At 34.8% G+C, this 15,224-nt stretch overlaps 1 protein-coding gene across 1 annotated transcript in view; it reads left to right on the top strand.

Moving 5' to 3' along the window:
* Nucleotides 1-3,775: 3,775 nt before the first annotated feature.
* The window catches only part of LOC110029507 (lysine-specific demethylase JMJ30), a 39,566-nt gene continuing 28,117 nt past the window's right edge, over nt 3,776-15,224 (top strand). The window contains exons 1-3 of the mRNA XM_020731831.1: nt 3,776-3,779; nt 3,994-4,460; nt 5,861-6,070. Coding sequence (XP_020587490.1) covers nt 3,776-3,779; nt 3,994-4,460; nt 5,861-6,070 — 681 coding nt within the window. The remainder of the gene's footprint in view (nt 3,780-3,993; nt 4,461-5,860; nt 6,071-15,224) is intronic.

Here is a 15,224-nt window from a genome sequence, read left to right on the forward strand (position 1 = left end):
ATAGAGACGACTTAATTTAGTTTCAACTGTTGTTTTGTATGATATTTGTGATTAAATTTTGAGTTGTCTTATATTTTGAATGTTGTGGCGGTGAATTTTATCTTGATTGATTTTAGTTTTGGTTTTTGAGCAGGGTGACACCGTTGTTTAACATGCAAAGTTTATAAGCATGAAAGTCAATGTGGAAAGTTTAGAAAAAAGACGGTACTGTAAACTGTAAAGCGTATTTGACGAGTCTTCTCGTTTCACCACTTGAAACTCAAAAATGCATGTAAGGGAATTTTATATGAAGTGAGAAAAATAAAGTTATGGTGATCTACCAATTCCTAAATCATATCTTGGTGGGTCACTATTTGGTTAATTAAAGATGATTTTCTTAAGCAAAATATATTATGTTTAGCAGACCTCCGAGGTATCCAACAAAACTGGAGAAAGAAGCAAGACCATGCTTCCCTCTCACTGCCTGGTGAATTGAAAAGCCTCAAGATCATTTAAACTTATTACGTTGCTTAATAATTCATCCTGTAAATATCTCCAATTCTCAATGAACATTGATGTTTCAATTATCCCTATGAGTAGGGTAATTGTCATTTATCACTCAATTTGAAATTTATGTGGGTGAAGACCCTTAAAAGGGGCAAGTTAGTGTTATTAAAACATTTAGTCAATTTTAGTTTTAGCTTGGGCTTGTAGTGTTTCGAAGTTGTTCAACTTTTTATTTACATTCACTTTTCTAATCCTCATTTAACCAAATTTGATTTAGCTTATCACTACTAAGCCCTTAAGGTCCTAGTGAATGTCTTAATCATTTTGAAGGAGATTTCTAAATGATAAAAATTCATCATCAAGACTTTTGAATGTTATTTGAACATCCAAAATGGGGTTATTAAATTAATGAGTTTTTAACACCTAACACCATACCCCTAAGTCTAGGATCATTTAATTTGATAGACTTCCAAATTTTAATGATTTAAGGAAATTACACATTTATCCTTCAACTAGAGAAAAGTGAGATTGATTTCTATCAATTAATCCCTTATATTTCAATCATCCAAATATGTTAATTAAAATCAAAGGTTGCCCATTTCTCTTTCTTGAGATAAGCCTAAATGTTAATTAAGACTAAATTTCAAAAATTACACTTTTGCCCCTAAGGCTCTATCACTTCATAATTTATTAAATTTATTTCAAATGGCTTTTGGAATAAATTTCTTTAATAAGAGTAAAATTATTACTGATTCTAATATTTTGGTAGAGAAATTTTACATCATCACCTCCTTTAGATAACATTTATCACTTTGTTTTAACCATTTATTGTTATAAGGAAAGGAATTTTTGAGCTTATCACTGAGTAAAGAGGCTTGATTGAGTAGGTCATTGCTAAGAATTTTGATATTCAAATTATTCAATATAATATCATGTTGATCCTTTAATTCATTAATAAAATTAGAAAAGTAATTGGAGTTTCAATTCCAATGCTTAAAACTATCCTTGACATTTTTCAATTTATTGCAAAGAGAAAATGAAGGATCACCTTTAACTAGAACATTCCAAGCATCATGAATAATTTCATATAAATTAGGACACCTAATCCAATAGTTTCTATACAAAAATTTATGATTCAAATCATAAGAAGATTCTAAAGATATATAAATATGAGAACTATTGGAAGTGAAATTATTCAATACTTTGAAATTAAAATAAAAAAAATCCACCCAAGCAGAATTACAAGAAGCTCTATTAAGAAGACATCTTATATATTTATCAATTTAATTGTTATACTTACAAAAAATATGACGAATATTCTGCAACTAAAAAATATTAGGATTGAGAAGGAAATTTTTAAAATCAGTTAGCATTGAAGGAATAGGAGGATGACCACCTACCTTTTCACAAACTCTAAGAACACAATTAAAATCACCCAACACAAGCCAGTGATCATTAATACTATTATCAAGATAAACAATAGAAATCCAAAGATCCTTTCTAACAAAAGCATGGTTATCAATATAAATAAAAGTAATAAAAAACTTAATAGAAGAAGAGAAAGGAACATAGCCATGACTGTATTGATATTTGATTTCTAAAACAATAAAAGAAAGAATCTCAACATTCCATTTAATCCAAATATGACAATTTTCTTGAATGTCAAAATTATTCACACTTCCCTCATTATTGAAAAGTCTAAACTTATTAATATAAAAAACATCATATATATATGAAAAAGAAAACATAGTTTCAATAAGGATAATTAAATGAGAATGATTCTAAAAAAACAATCATTTTACAATCAGCAACACATATATCATTACCAAACATACGAACATTTCAAGTTAAAATATTAGGATAAAACATAAAATCCAATAAGAAGGTAAAAAGAAACATAAGAGAAAACAAATGCATAGAATTAACCATTCTGGCTTTACCTTTTTTAGCACTAGAAGTAGAAGGCAACGAGACAAAAACATCATTTAGAGCACAATTAAGCATGTTAGGAAAAAAATCTCCAGTCATATCATTATGAGTAATTCAATAATAAAATTCTGAGCATTAACAATGCTATCACTAATATTAGAATTATTAATAGAATTTCCTATCATAATAGTTGTGCTACCCACACCAGTCTCAGTATTAACAAAAATTGAAACAGTGCTATCATTAGCATTAGTATCAAGTAAAACATGAGATGAAACCAAGTTAACATGATCACTAATTAAAACAGCTTCCAATGTCAATTTTTCTTGATTTATCTCAATATTATTGGAAGGATTAAGTAGAGATAAAACAAAGCTTTCAAGATTAACAATAGCATTAGGAACATCATTTGATTCAATAGGATGAGCAACAACATTACCGTCATTATCAATGCTATTAGATTAAGCTTTAGCAAAAATATTTAAATTTGAAGTAGTAAAAATATTATGGACAGTAGAAACCCTAACAGGAAAAGGAGGTCTACTCTTCTTTGAAATCCTTAATTACTAAGATTTCTATTGTTACTTGTTCCATTATAAATATGAGCAATAATATTAGGCTAATTAATCACAATCTTAGAAGAAGGTTGAGGATCACGAGTAAATTTACACCATGTCTTATAGGGAGATGATTTCCATTTATAAATGACATGAATTTAAAATCCTGTCCTTTAATATTCAAAGGAATGAAATCAGGAAGTGAGGAATTAACATTTATTTAAATGTTAACTTTGACCAAAGAAAGGCTAAAAAATTTAGATGTTAAATTATCAATAGCTACATGAATCCATTTGTGACCCAAAAAAATGGGCAAATGCATTAAATTGAAAAGAAAAAAAAAGAGTTTTCTAAGAGAAGAAAATAAAGGAATATTAAATCTAAGAATAAAAACTACTAAATAACCCTAAAAATCTTCTCCTCAAGATAAGGAAAAGGAAATAAATGGAAGATAAAATGAAACTTAGAAGCGAACAAAGATAAATAAATGATTCAAAACCATAAAGCATTAAAACAAATAAGAGAAAGGATTCAAAACCATAAAGCATTAAAACAAATAAGAGAAAGGATTCAAAACCATAAAGCATTAAAACAAATAAGAGGAAGAAACTTTCCCGAGCAAAGGAAGCGACTCCTCCAAATGAAACCCTAAAATTGTCCTTAGAGTTGATTCTTATTCATCAGACACAGCTAGGAACAAAAAATGTTCATATTAATTATAAAAATAAATAATTATTTTAATAAATTATAAGCTGCTCATGATCAATTCTTTTATTAATATTATTTAACTTTTATCGCATCCAATGGGTAGCCAATCTATCAGGCCTTTTTGGCCCTGCCCCAGCCCGCTAATTTAGGAGCCCAAATTTATCGCCGGTGACCTTCGATACAACGATACGTACTGGTGACGCGATCTATTTCTACCTCGGCCAAAAATATCTCCATGACCAATTGCACTTTTTAGCGCTTTTGCTTTTCCGCTTTCATCGTTGGATACTCTTCTCTGCTTTTCTCTTCCCAGTCCAATGGGAGACGAGCTCGGCTCTTCAGACGCTCTTCCTTCTCCGCCGCCTGCAGGGGAATGACCGCCGCGGTCTTCTACTCCGCAGGATAACGGAGGAAGGAGGATTTGCTTTTGTTAAATCCGCTGAGCTTGCGGCCGCCGGCGATCTTAGATCGGCGGAGGCAGCGCGGGAGATGGCTTGGGAACAGTTACACTCGGGTCCATGGAATGAAGTGGTGCCTACATGGCGAGACGCCTATGCGATGGCCAGTCTTCTTGTGGCGGACATCCGGTCCAGCGCTGGCGACCTGAAGGAAGCGCTCCGGGTGCTTGATATGGGACTTATCATGGGCGGCCCGTTACTCCGCCAAGAACTCGAAGTTGCCGTGCGGAAGATCGCAATGATGTCCGCACCTAACGAGGTGGAGTGTTCCAGGAAAAGCAACGGATGGGGGATGGAGAGCAGGAGCTGGGACTTAGATGAGGTGAATTGAATCCGTATTTTCTAGTTCCTGTAACTCTGCCTTATAAGGATGCTTATTTATTGCCTTTCAGAATGTTGACCTTTTGTGGTGGGGTCACTCCAGGGTTGACTAGGTTAGATAGTTTTTCAGAAGCCGTATGACAAATTTATTTTTCGTGGAATTGAAGTTTTCGTAGGTTGTGTCGTCTTTGCTAAATTTTTTCCTTATTTTTGGCCTTGTGGATTTTATTCAGTTTACTGCGAGTTTTATGTACGCCTGAGTGATATTGGCAGGAGTATCTTTGTATTTTACTAATCTAAATTGGTTTTTTAATTCTACGGAATTTAATTTTGCTTCATTTTGGAGGATTACATGGGTCGCTTGAACTTCTTATTATTCCAGCTTTGATTGAATGCGACAGTACGATATATGGTTTAGGCTTAAACCGTAATGCTTTATAAGAATCCTAGCTATTACAATCTCGCTTTGTCATATTTTTCCAATGCATCTCAAAGGTCAATACTTTTGATCTTAGTTGTTCTTTCTCCTTTAACCATGTTAAGAACTTTTGAAGGGCAACTATGAGGTTCCAAGAAAAAATTAAAAGCTCAAATATGTTAGGTTAGTAATAAAACTTTGAAAAAAATCCAAATGGAGATGTACAAACAAATGCGTAGAAGTTCTCAAAATAGTAGAAACAAATTTTCATGATCTTATGAGCTTGACATATGAGCATGACCACACAAAAATTCAATATTCTATTAAGCATTAAAAGAGTTATATGGAGAGAAATTGTACTTTATATGAATAATGTCAAATATACCACTTTGTCTATATTACAAATCAAGAAGCACAACCACCTATTGTGAATATGAGAGCTGAAGTTGGAGAATAAGAAAATTTTCCTACTTTTCTATCTTGATTTTTTTATTGTAAGAGCTTCTCCGTCTCTTTCTTTATTTGCTTTAGATTTTCGGATGCCTGAATATAATGCAACTATCTCTTAATTTAGTACTTGGATATGATATATAAGAAGTGTGTATTTAATTAAGCTTCAGTTTGATACCAACCAACTTGGAAAATTAAATGTGAATTAAGTAATGCATTCACTATCTCGGAACATCAAGTGTGAATAAATCCATAGTTGGTAGCCACCAATTTTAATGACATCGAAATCAATTTTTAGCCAGTATATTCTATGAAATTAAACTTTACACTTAATAATCCGAATGCTACAAATATCAAAATATAGCATAATGGGAATAAAATATTAAAACATCGAGATTTTTAAAATCAGTTTGCAATTAATTTGGCATGAAGAGCACAAATTATGACTAGTTCTAGATGACATGCATATTTTTGAGAATTTTGTAGCTTTCACTTTTCCTCATTTCTACTTAGCTCATTATGCTTCTTCATAGGTGCGCCAAATTCTGCCTAGCAGATCATTGACATGCAAGGTTGTTGAGAAACAACCTTCACCTTCATTGGAGGCTTTTGTTCGTGATTACTTTCTGCGCAGCTGTCCAGTTATAATTAGTAATTACATTGATCATTGGCCTGCTCTGAAAAAGTGGAGGGATGTTGACTATCTGAAACGTATTGCAGGTGATCGAACTGTTCCTGTTGAGGTGAATATCCTTTCCTTTTAAATCTTTACCCGATGCGATAAACTTATAAGAAGTGATGACAGATGTCATGGATAATTATTTATGATTTTATTCTTAAAGTTTAACACCACATTTTCTGCATTGAGAAATTTAGAGTAGGATTATTATCAAGTTTTGTTGTAGCTTTAGCGTGCTTATACAATTATCATATCAATTTATGATGTTGTGCATCATTAATCATATAGTCTGATGTACTTGATGAAAGAATAAATGAGTAATCTTCCTTTAGGGAACTTCTATACCATGAATTCGTAGCATATGGAAGGGAAGCCCCTAAAGACATTTTTTTATTGCAAAAAATTGATGATTTTAGGTGTTGTTGACTAACCCAACATATAGACTGTATTTAGGTTTAAAAGATGTATGTATTGTTGCCAATAACAACAAATATCATCATGCCAATATTTGTATTCACCATTTGTGCTTTCTTGCTCGCCCCTATTCCTGTAGAGATCTATGCTTTAAATTTCGTTTACCTAATTGAAAATTTGTTTTTAGCAACGCTTTTTTATTGGGGCTTTTACATACATAGCATCCAAAACTTTCATATTTACCTCTCACACTAAAACATTCATAATTATAAACACATATATGAAGTAGCACTCATTATCACTTTTTAATAGTCAAATCTATTTTTCATCCAAAGGTAAAGTTCTATGTGTGTAAAAATGAAGCTTTAGTTGTGAGCTATGTAAATCCATAATAATTGGGTGCTATGTATGTAATTTTCCCTTTTTTATTTTCTTATTCAATATAATTCGAACCATTGCTTTATTGATTCTTCTTGTACTTTTGTATTTTTTTTCCTTTTTTTTTCTTACATGCCTAAAACTCTTTAATCTATTTGTGATTTTTTTTACCCTTGAATTTAGAAATTTCACAATTGTTTTTTACACTTCCTCTAACATCATTTTATAAGCACCAGTAGTAATTAGTTAATATTCTTTTTATTTATATGCATTGTATTTGAAGGAATACTTGTAAATGCAAGCTACTTTTAAAGCACTGATTATACCTTTTAGAAATGAAATTTCTGCAATTCAGTCTTGCTTTCATGATTTACCATAAATTGCCCTATGAAATGAATTATTTCAAATGAAAGTATTCATGTGAGTTTTTAGAGATTTAAAGGATAAATATATTATATGTGAACTTTTAACAACTTATGATGTTTAGTTTCGTGTTTAGTTTAACAAACTTATAAAAATTTTTTCATTATGAATGTATTGAGTCTGTTGTAGCTTCCAAATGCTTGGTGTATTTTCGATGAGTTAGTTTACTAGTCAGTGGGAAGGTCAATGGCCATTATCTCAAAAAGTTGGCATAAATTCTGCCTTTTTTAGCTTAAATGAATCAGGTTTAATCCAAGATAAATGCTGATTATGATTCAGTAGGTTCTAATTAATGACTTGAACCTAAATCAAACTATTGGAGCCTTTGAACCTACTTCAAACCTGTTAATGTACAGCAGCCAGCCAACCTAGACCTACTCTAGTCCAACACATTGGCTGCCAAACTCTCTCCAGCTGCTGTTGATGGTCCAGCCAGTAGGCAGAGCTTATCTTAGCCCAGTTGCAACCCAAACCGACTCAAATAGGCGTCTGGTTGCCTCAATCTAGCACCCTCAACCAATTGAGCCTAAGTATATCACCACTGTCTAGGGTGTGCTTTGGTTCTTTCTAGCTCAGCAAGCCGGTGAGATACACTAAATGTTCTAAACCTAGCAGCTGAAGACTGTCCCAAACAGGCCCAACACCAGCTGCCTTAGGTAGCTCCACTCTCGCTCAACCTAGCTCCATTGACGGCTATGGCCACCTGGCATTTCTTTGTTGGAAGGAATACCCACCTCCAACCTACCACAACTGATCTTCACCCTGCTTTTGCCAAAAGCAATCTGAGGATTTGTTCTGAATAGGAGAAGTTAGACACTGGTATGAAGAATTTGAATTCCTCTTCCTCTATTGAGATCTCGAGATTTTAGAGAACTTCCAGCTCTTACCTATTCCCTTCTCTCCATTTAAAAGGAAAATGCCACCTCCCTGAGCCGAAGGAACCGTCGTCAGAACCACCTTGGATGATCACCCTCTTGTCGGCCAACCGCCCACGACAGACAAGTTGGAAGTCAACCAACCGGTCGGCCCTCTACGCTGGCCCTTCCAGTTAGCCGGCCTTTCTTGGCAGGCCACCATTCGTCGCGTACCTTGTTGGCCAGCCCCCTCCTATCAGCACACGCACTTTGTCAACCACCTCTTGGCCGGCTAGCGACTCCGACGAATATTGTAGACGGACTTCAGATCTAGGCGATGAAAAGACCGAAATATCCCCTGCTACTTTTATAAGGCGAGAGCATTTATGTAATCTCCTATTTCCCTCACTTTGTATTTCTGTAAATAAAGGACCCTTGACATATGTAAAAGGGTCCCTAGGCTTTCTCTTACAACCCATGTAGGGAGCATCTCCCCTTCTTCTCTCACTTGTAACATTTACTTTATGTGGAATAAAATTGGCCAAATAGTCCTTGGAACACCCTTCTTTGCTCCTTACGGCACAAATCTTTCTTTTTTTCTCTCTTACTCCTCTTTTCTTTGATTTCGTGCTCTATTCCTTAGGCACGATCCACTGGACAAATTTGGATTCAATATTGGTGCGGTGAGCGTGGACGTGCCTCCAACAAGAACAACACTCTGAACTGGAGAAAGCCCAAAAGAGAGACACACAAAAAAAAAAAAAAAGGAAAAAAAGACAAAAAATGAAGATATTAGAAGAAAAAAAAAAAAAAAGAAAATAAGGAAAAAAAGACAAAAAATGAAGATATTAGAAGAAAAAAACCAAAGAAAAAAATGATAAGACGAAAAAGACAAAAGGAAAAAGCAAGATAAAGAAGGAAGAAGAATCCCCTCACACTTCATGAGGGATAAGACCCTATATTGAGGAATAAAAAAGATAAGTATTTGCTTTCTTTAATTTTTTTTTAACAATCAGAAAGAAGAAAGATAAAAAAATAAAAAGATAAAATCTCTCCTCACTTAAATAATCCTCTAGGATGAGTACACAAGATCTCTCTTTATTTAAGTCTCTTTTTTAGGATAAACACACAAGATATCTCTTCATTAAAATCTCTCCTTTGGGATGAGTAAAAAAAATCTCCGCTCACACTCAACATTGGGAAACCTTCTATACCCATCTTAAAACTCGACTCAGAAAAAGCTATGAAAATGGTTCCTTGTCTGGAAGCGATAAGATCTGCAAATGGTATTACCCAATTCACTCCATTAGCAAGTCTCGCTAGTTACCTCCGCGAAGGAAGAGACAAGATCCATCCATGACTTGGCGAAATGCGAGTCTTATCGGAGCTGACGTTCCAACAAGGGCAAAAGAGACGGGTATGGAGTGAGGCTTAAATTGGACAATATTTCATATCTAAAAATTTAATGAAAACTTAACTGATTATATTTTCAAAAATTAACTCATTAAAAGTTAACAAAATGACTGCTCAAAAATTAAGTCTAGCTAGAGGTTCAAGAGATTGTATTTTCTGTGCTTGTGGGGTTTTTATTCTTATCGCAACTTCACTTTGAAGAATTAAGAAACTCTGGGGCTTTATGTATAAGAGGAAAATGCCACATCGCCGAGCCGAAGATCGAAACCACACTGGAAGACCACCTTTTGGCCAACCACCTGATACCCACGAATCCCACAGACAAGACTTTAGATTTGGGTGATGGAAGGAGCGAAATACCCGCTGGCGCTTTTATAAGGCGAGGGCATACATGTAGTCTCCTATTTCCCTCTTACTTCTACAAATAGAAGACTCTTGGCATGTGTAAAAGGGTCTCCAGGCTTTATCTCTCAACCCCCATGCTCCACTTCTTTCCTCACTTGTAACGTTTACTTTGTGTGGAATAAAAGTGGTCAAGGAGTTTGGGGAACACCTCTCTTCGCCCCGACAAATATTTCTCGATCTCTTCTTCTCTTTTTCTCTTCCTCTCGGATTTCACGCTCTATTCCTTAGGCACGGTCCACAGGACAAATCTGGATTCAATATTGCGAAATCCGAGGAAAAGAGAATGAGAGGAAGAGAAAGTGAGAGGGTCTTCCATTTATAAGTGTGAAAAGGAGGGAAGAGGGACATTACAATTATGCCCTGCATCATAAAGAGCTGCAGTGGGTACGTCGGTCTTTTCCTTGCCTGGATCCGTCATCCCAGATCTAGTCCATTTGCGGGGTTTGGCGGCATCGAGTGGCCGACCAGATGGAGGTGGCCAACCAAGAGGGTCGGCCGACTGGAGTTCGATGGCTAAGAGGGTCGGCCTACTGGAGGGGGCCCGCCAAGAGGGTCGGCCGGCTGGTGGTGGGCAACCAAGAATGGTCAGCCGACAGGAAGGGCCGGCCAGCTGGTGGTGGCTGTGGGTGTCTAGTAGACGGGAGGGTGGTCTTGTGGTGTGGTTCTGACGATGCTTCCTTCGGCTCTGCGAGATGAAAATTTTCTCTTATACATAAAACTCCTGAGTTTTAACTCTTTGAAGGTGAAGTTGTGATATGAATGAAAATCTCGTAAATACAAAAAATAGTCTCTTTAACCTCTACCTGGATTTAATTTTTGAACAGCTCTTTTGTTAGCTTTTAATTAGTCAATTTTTGAAAAGTTTTCCTTAGATTTTTAGATATAAAATTTTATCCAACTTAGGTGTCACTCCTTGTTCCTCTCTTTTGCTATTGCTGGAACTTCGCCTCCGACGGGTCTTATCTTTTATCAGATCTTTGGCGGATCATGTTGATGCCTTCACGAGGGTAACCACAGCTTGCTAATGGGGTGATATGCCCCGTACTCTTTGCGTATCTTGTCGCTTCTGAGCATGGAACTACCCTCCGGAGCTTTTTATGAGTCGAGTTTCAAAATGGGTTCAAGAGGTTTCCCAAGGTTGAGTGTGAGGGGAGATTTTATTTGCTCACCCCGGAGGAGAGAATTTAATGAAGAGAGATCTTGTGTTCTCTTCCCGTATGAGAGGCATTAATGAAGAAAGATCTTGTGCACTCATCCTAGAGGAGAGGTTTAAGGTGATGAGAGATCTTATCTTTTTATTTTTTTCTTTCTTTTTTCTTTCTGATTTCGTAAAAAAAAAGAAAACAAACTTAAAGAAATTAAATACTTATCTTTTTTATTACTCTATATAGGGTCTAATCCTCGTGGAGTGTTGAGAGGTTTTTTCTTCTTGCGTTTTTCATTTTGTTTTTTTTCTATTTATCCTTTTCTTCTTGTCTTTTTCTTTTTATCTTTTTGCTTTTTTTTTTCCTATCTTCTTTTTGTATTTCTTTTGGGCTTTTCCCAATTCAGAATGTTCCTCTTCTTGTTGGCGGTACATTCACGCTTATCACATAAATGTTGAATCCAGATTTTTCCTGTAGATCGTGCCCAAGTCGTAGTGCCAAAATCCGAAGGAAAGAGAAAGTGAGGAGGATAAAAAGAGAGATTTGTCCTGTGAGGGAGAAGAGGGGTTTTCTCCAGACTTTTTGACCCCTTTTATCCCACACAAAGTAAACGTTACAGGTGAGGGAAGAGGGAGCGTTCTCCCTACATATGGTTGAGAGAGAGCCTGGGGATCTTTTTGCACATACCAAGGGTCTTTTATTTATAAGAGTGAAAAGGAGGGAAGAGGGAGATTGCAATTATGCCCTTGCTTTGTAAGGGGCTGCAAGGGGTACTTTGGTCATTTTCTTGCTTAGATACGTCATCCTAGATTTGATGTCCATCTATGGGATCTGGCAGAGTTGGGTGGTTGGCCGGCTAGCGCCAATTGGAGTGGGTTGGCCAAGAGAGCTGGCCGACTGCAGGGGGCCGACCAAGAGGGCTGGCCTGCTGGCAGTGGTTGTCCAAGACCAGGAAGGGTCAACCGATTAGAAGGGTCGGTTAAGTGGTTGCCGACTAGGAAGGGCTAGCTTATTAGAAGGATCGATCAAGAGGGTCGGTTGGCCGATGGTGGGCCGGTGGCCAACCAGGAAGGGCCAGCCAAGTAGAAGGGGCTACCAATGGTGGTTAGCCAGGAAGGGCCGACTGACTTGTTAACTTTCAAGTGGCAGGCCAACGACCAGTCAACGTGAGGGTGGTCTTCCAGTGTGATTCCGACGGTGCCTCCTCGGCTCGGTGAGGTGGCATCTTACATTCAGCTTGGTTTTGGATAGCCCCTATTCAATCAAGCTCTTACATTCAGCTTGGTTTTGGACAAAAGCTCAACTATATCCATTGTTTAACATGGCATTTAAGGGCTTACTCCTAATGGCGTTCCTCGAACTAAGCGCACGAAGAAAACTTTGATGCTCAGGTCTCAATATAATTGTCGCTTACACCTTTTCCTCTAAGGTGTATAGTCTTGGGACGTTCAAGTCAACGTCTTTATCAAGTTATGCAATAAATATTGTACTTTAATTGTATATTATATTATATGATATTTGATAAAATGGCTGAAAAAGTTCAAAAGATAATTTAAATAGGATTACTTGATAATGCTAGTAATTTATCCTTTTATTTAAATTATAAATTTAATTTATTTAATAGTACACAATGAATAAAAATGATAAAATGGAGAAAAAGGATTCATGTAGTCGACTCCGCTTAGTGAAATAAATGCTTCTTGTTGTTGTTGTTTAATTTATTTGGTAGCAAGAGAAAAATTTCAGGGAATAAAAAACATTTTAAAATGATAAATGAGATAGAATTGGATGATAATAAATATAATAATTTATTTGAGGATGATCAAAGTAAGGATGAGGCCACTATGGATCTTGAATCTCATAGAATATTTAAATTTTAAGCGAATATTTGCTTAGAATCACAATTCAATTTTCTATTTTATATCAATATTTAATATTTTACAATTTATAACTTTATGATAATAAATTAAATCAACATTTGAATGGTTTATGTCTTATTTATTAATTATTTTTAATGTTATGATTTTTTTCTTTCTTGAGGCTTATGCCTTGCCTCGCTAAGGCAAAACACCTCAGTTCATGATTTTGCCATTTTAAACTTTGGCTTCACTCTCTGAGTTATGCACCCACATAACCTCAGCTTCATGTCGAATCGTCTGAATCCGACGAGTTATTCTTGATAGTTAAGGGGACATCCTTAAAATTAAAGATAGGAGCATTGATGGCGGGTAAATTTAGTGTGTAAATTTTACAAATATTTTTCAATATTATAAAATTACATACGACAGATATATAATAAAGATATATAATACAGATATATAATAAATATGTAATATAATCCCAACAAAAATATCTTGTATGAAAATAGTTTATCTTTTAAAACTCTTTTTAAATTGATAAATCCCTGTTAAAATCAACGCAAATATATGTATCGCTCAAATAATAAAGTGATCTAATGGAGTCGTAGATATCAGTCCCACAGGAAAGTTGGAAAACTCTTTAAGTAAGTTTTTGAAATTATTTTATAATTTAAGAATACGAAAATAAAAGTAAAGTGCGAAGTTTGAATATTAAATACTAAGATAAATGCAATTTAAAATGCAGTTGAAGAACAAAATTAACTAAGAATTAACTTTCAAAAGTAAAATTACGAAAAATAAACAAAGTTTTTGTTTTGATGGAAAGTTCAAATTTAAGAAAACATCCTTTCTCTTTACAATGAGTATATAGATTATGAAGAAATTGAAATCATTTTAAAATATATATAAAAATTATTTTGTGCCAAATATAAACAATTCTATTCTTTACCCTCTTCCGAGTGTTATAAAGAACATTGGCTAATCCAATGTATGGTCCCTAATTCTGTGGTTAGGCTGGGAGGATACCGGCTGGCCCTCCCGAGCTCCCCCCAACCCCTTCTCCCTTGCCTAAGAGCTATCCGTCTCGCTTTAGTTTCCAAGCAACTGACCCAAATTGAGGATTTTAATCTGTCACATTAAAATCTCCAATTCTGTATCCAACAAAGTATATTTCTCTATTTATTTGCACCTAATACCATGGAAGACATGCTCTCCCATGAAATCAAATGTGATTCTCCCTATGTTATAGAAATCATATCCCTTTTTAGAACATATGTCTCTCAACAAGTTTTAATATTTCAATTAGCTAGATCGAAAAATAAATGAAGATCGGAGTTCAAATCATCACAAATTATTAACATTTAAAACCGTAGAAAACAAAATCAATTCTTCACAAAACCATATCTCAAAGTAGGGAGAAGAATAAAGAAGACTATTCAGAATTGATAAGGATACAACAAAACACGAATTTCATATATAAAAAAAGTTTACAAAATAAAAGAAATAAAAGACAACTTATTTTACAATCATTCCCAAACAAATTCCTAGAAGTTCTCTCTAAGTCTTTCTTTCTTTACAATCCCTCAATTCTCTCTTAGAAGTGTAATAAAGAAGAAATCTCTCACATTCCCTCTCCTCTTATAACTCTAGAAGAAAATCTCCTTCTCTTGCCTCTCACGCCAACTTTCTCTCCCCCTTTCTCGTCTCTTTCTTTACTATGAAGTCCTCTCTTTTATCTTAGGCTGCATCCTTTGAAAAGAAATTCAAAATTCCTCTCCAAAAGTTACCTCCAAACTCAACTCTTTTGAATTCAAAAGATGTGTCATTTGATTCAAGAGACATTTCTCTTCATAAATAAACATTATAACGTGTCTAGATGCATTGAATTACTCCAATAGGTGTGTAGAACAAGTATCCCTTTGAAAATGCGCTCAAAATTCCTCTCGAACCGCCTTAATTTATAAAAAGTTGTCTTTGACACATCATGCGCCAGTTCTCTGTCAAACGGCGTATCATGTGCCGATCTGGCGCATCATGCATTAGAATCCCAAAATTCGCTATTTTGTTTCCAAAAATGTCTAAAAATGATATACCTGCAACAAAACATGAAAATACTCTTCTTTAAAGTGCAATATCACAAAAAATAAGCATAAAATATATGCTTAAAACAGTATATTATTTTGGTGTTTCAAAATTCCCCAAACTTAAGTGACACTTTTATTATATAAAGCATACGACTTAGGATAGAAATTAACTTATAACTTCTATATTTTAGTTTAATAAATAGAATAATAAAATTTAATAAAAACTTTTAATAACTTAGATTC

Source organism: Phalaenopsis equestris, unplaced genomic scaffold (assembly GCF_001263595.1).
Source record: "Phalaenopsis equestris unplaced genomic scaffold, ASM126359v1 Scaffold000581, whole genome shotgun sequence".
Classification (NCBI taxonomy): domain Eukaryota; kingdom Viridiplantae; phylum Streptophyta; class Magnoliopsida; order Asparagales; family Orchidaceae; genus Phalaenopsis; species Phalaenopsis equestris.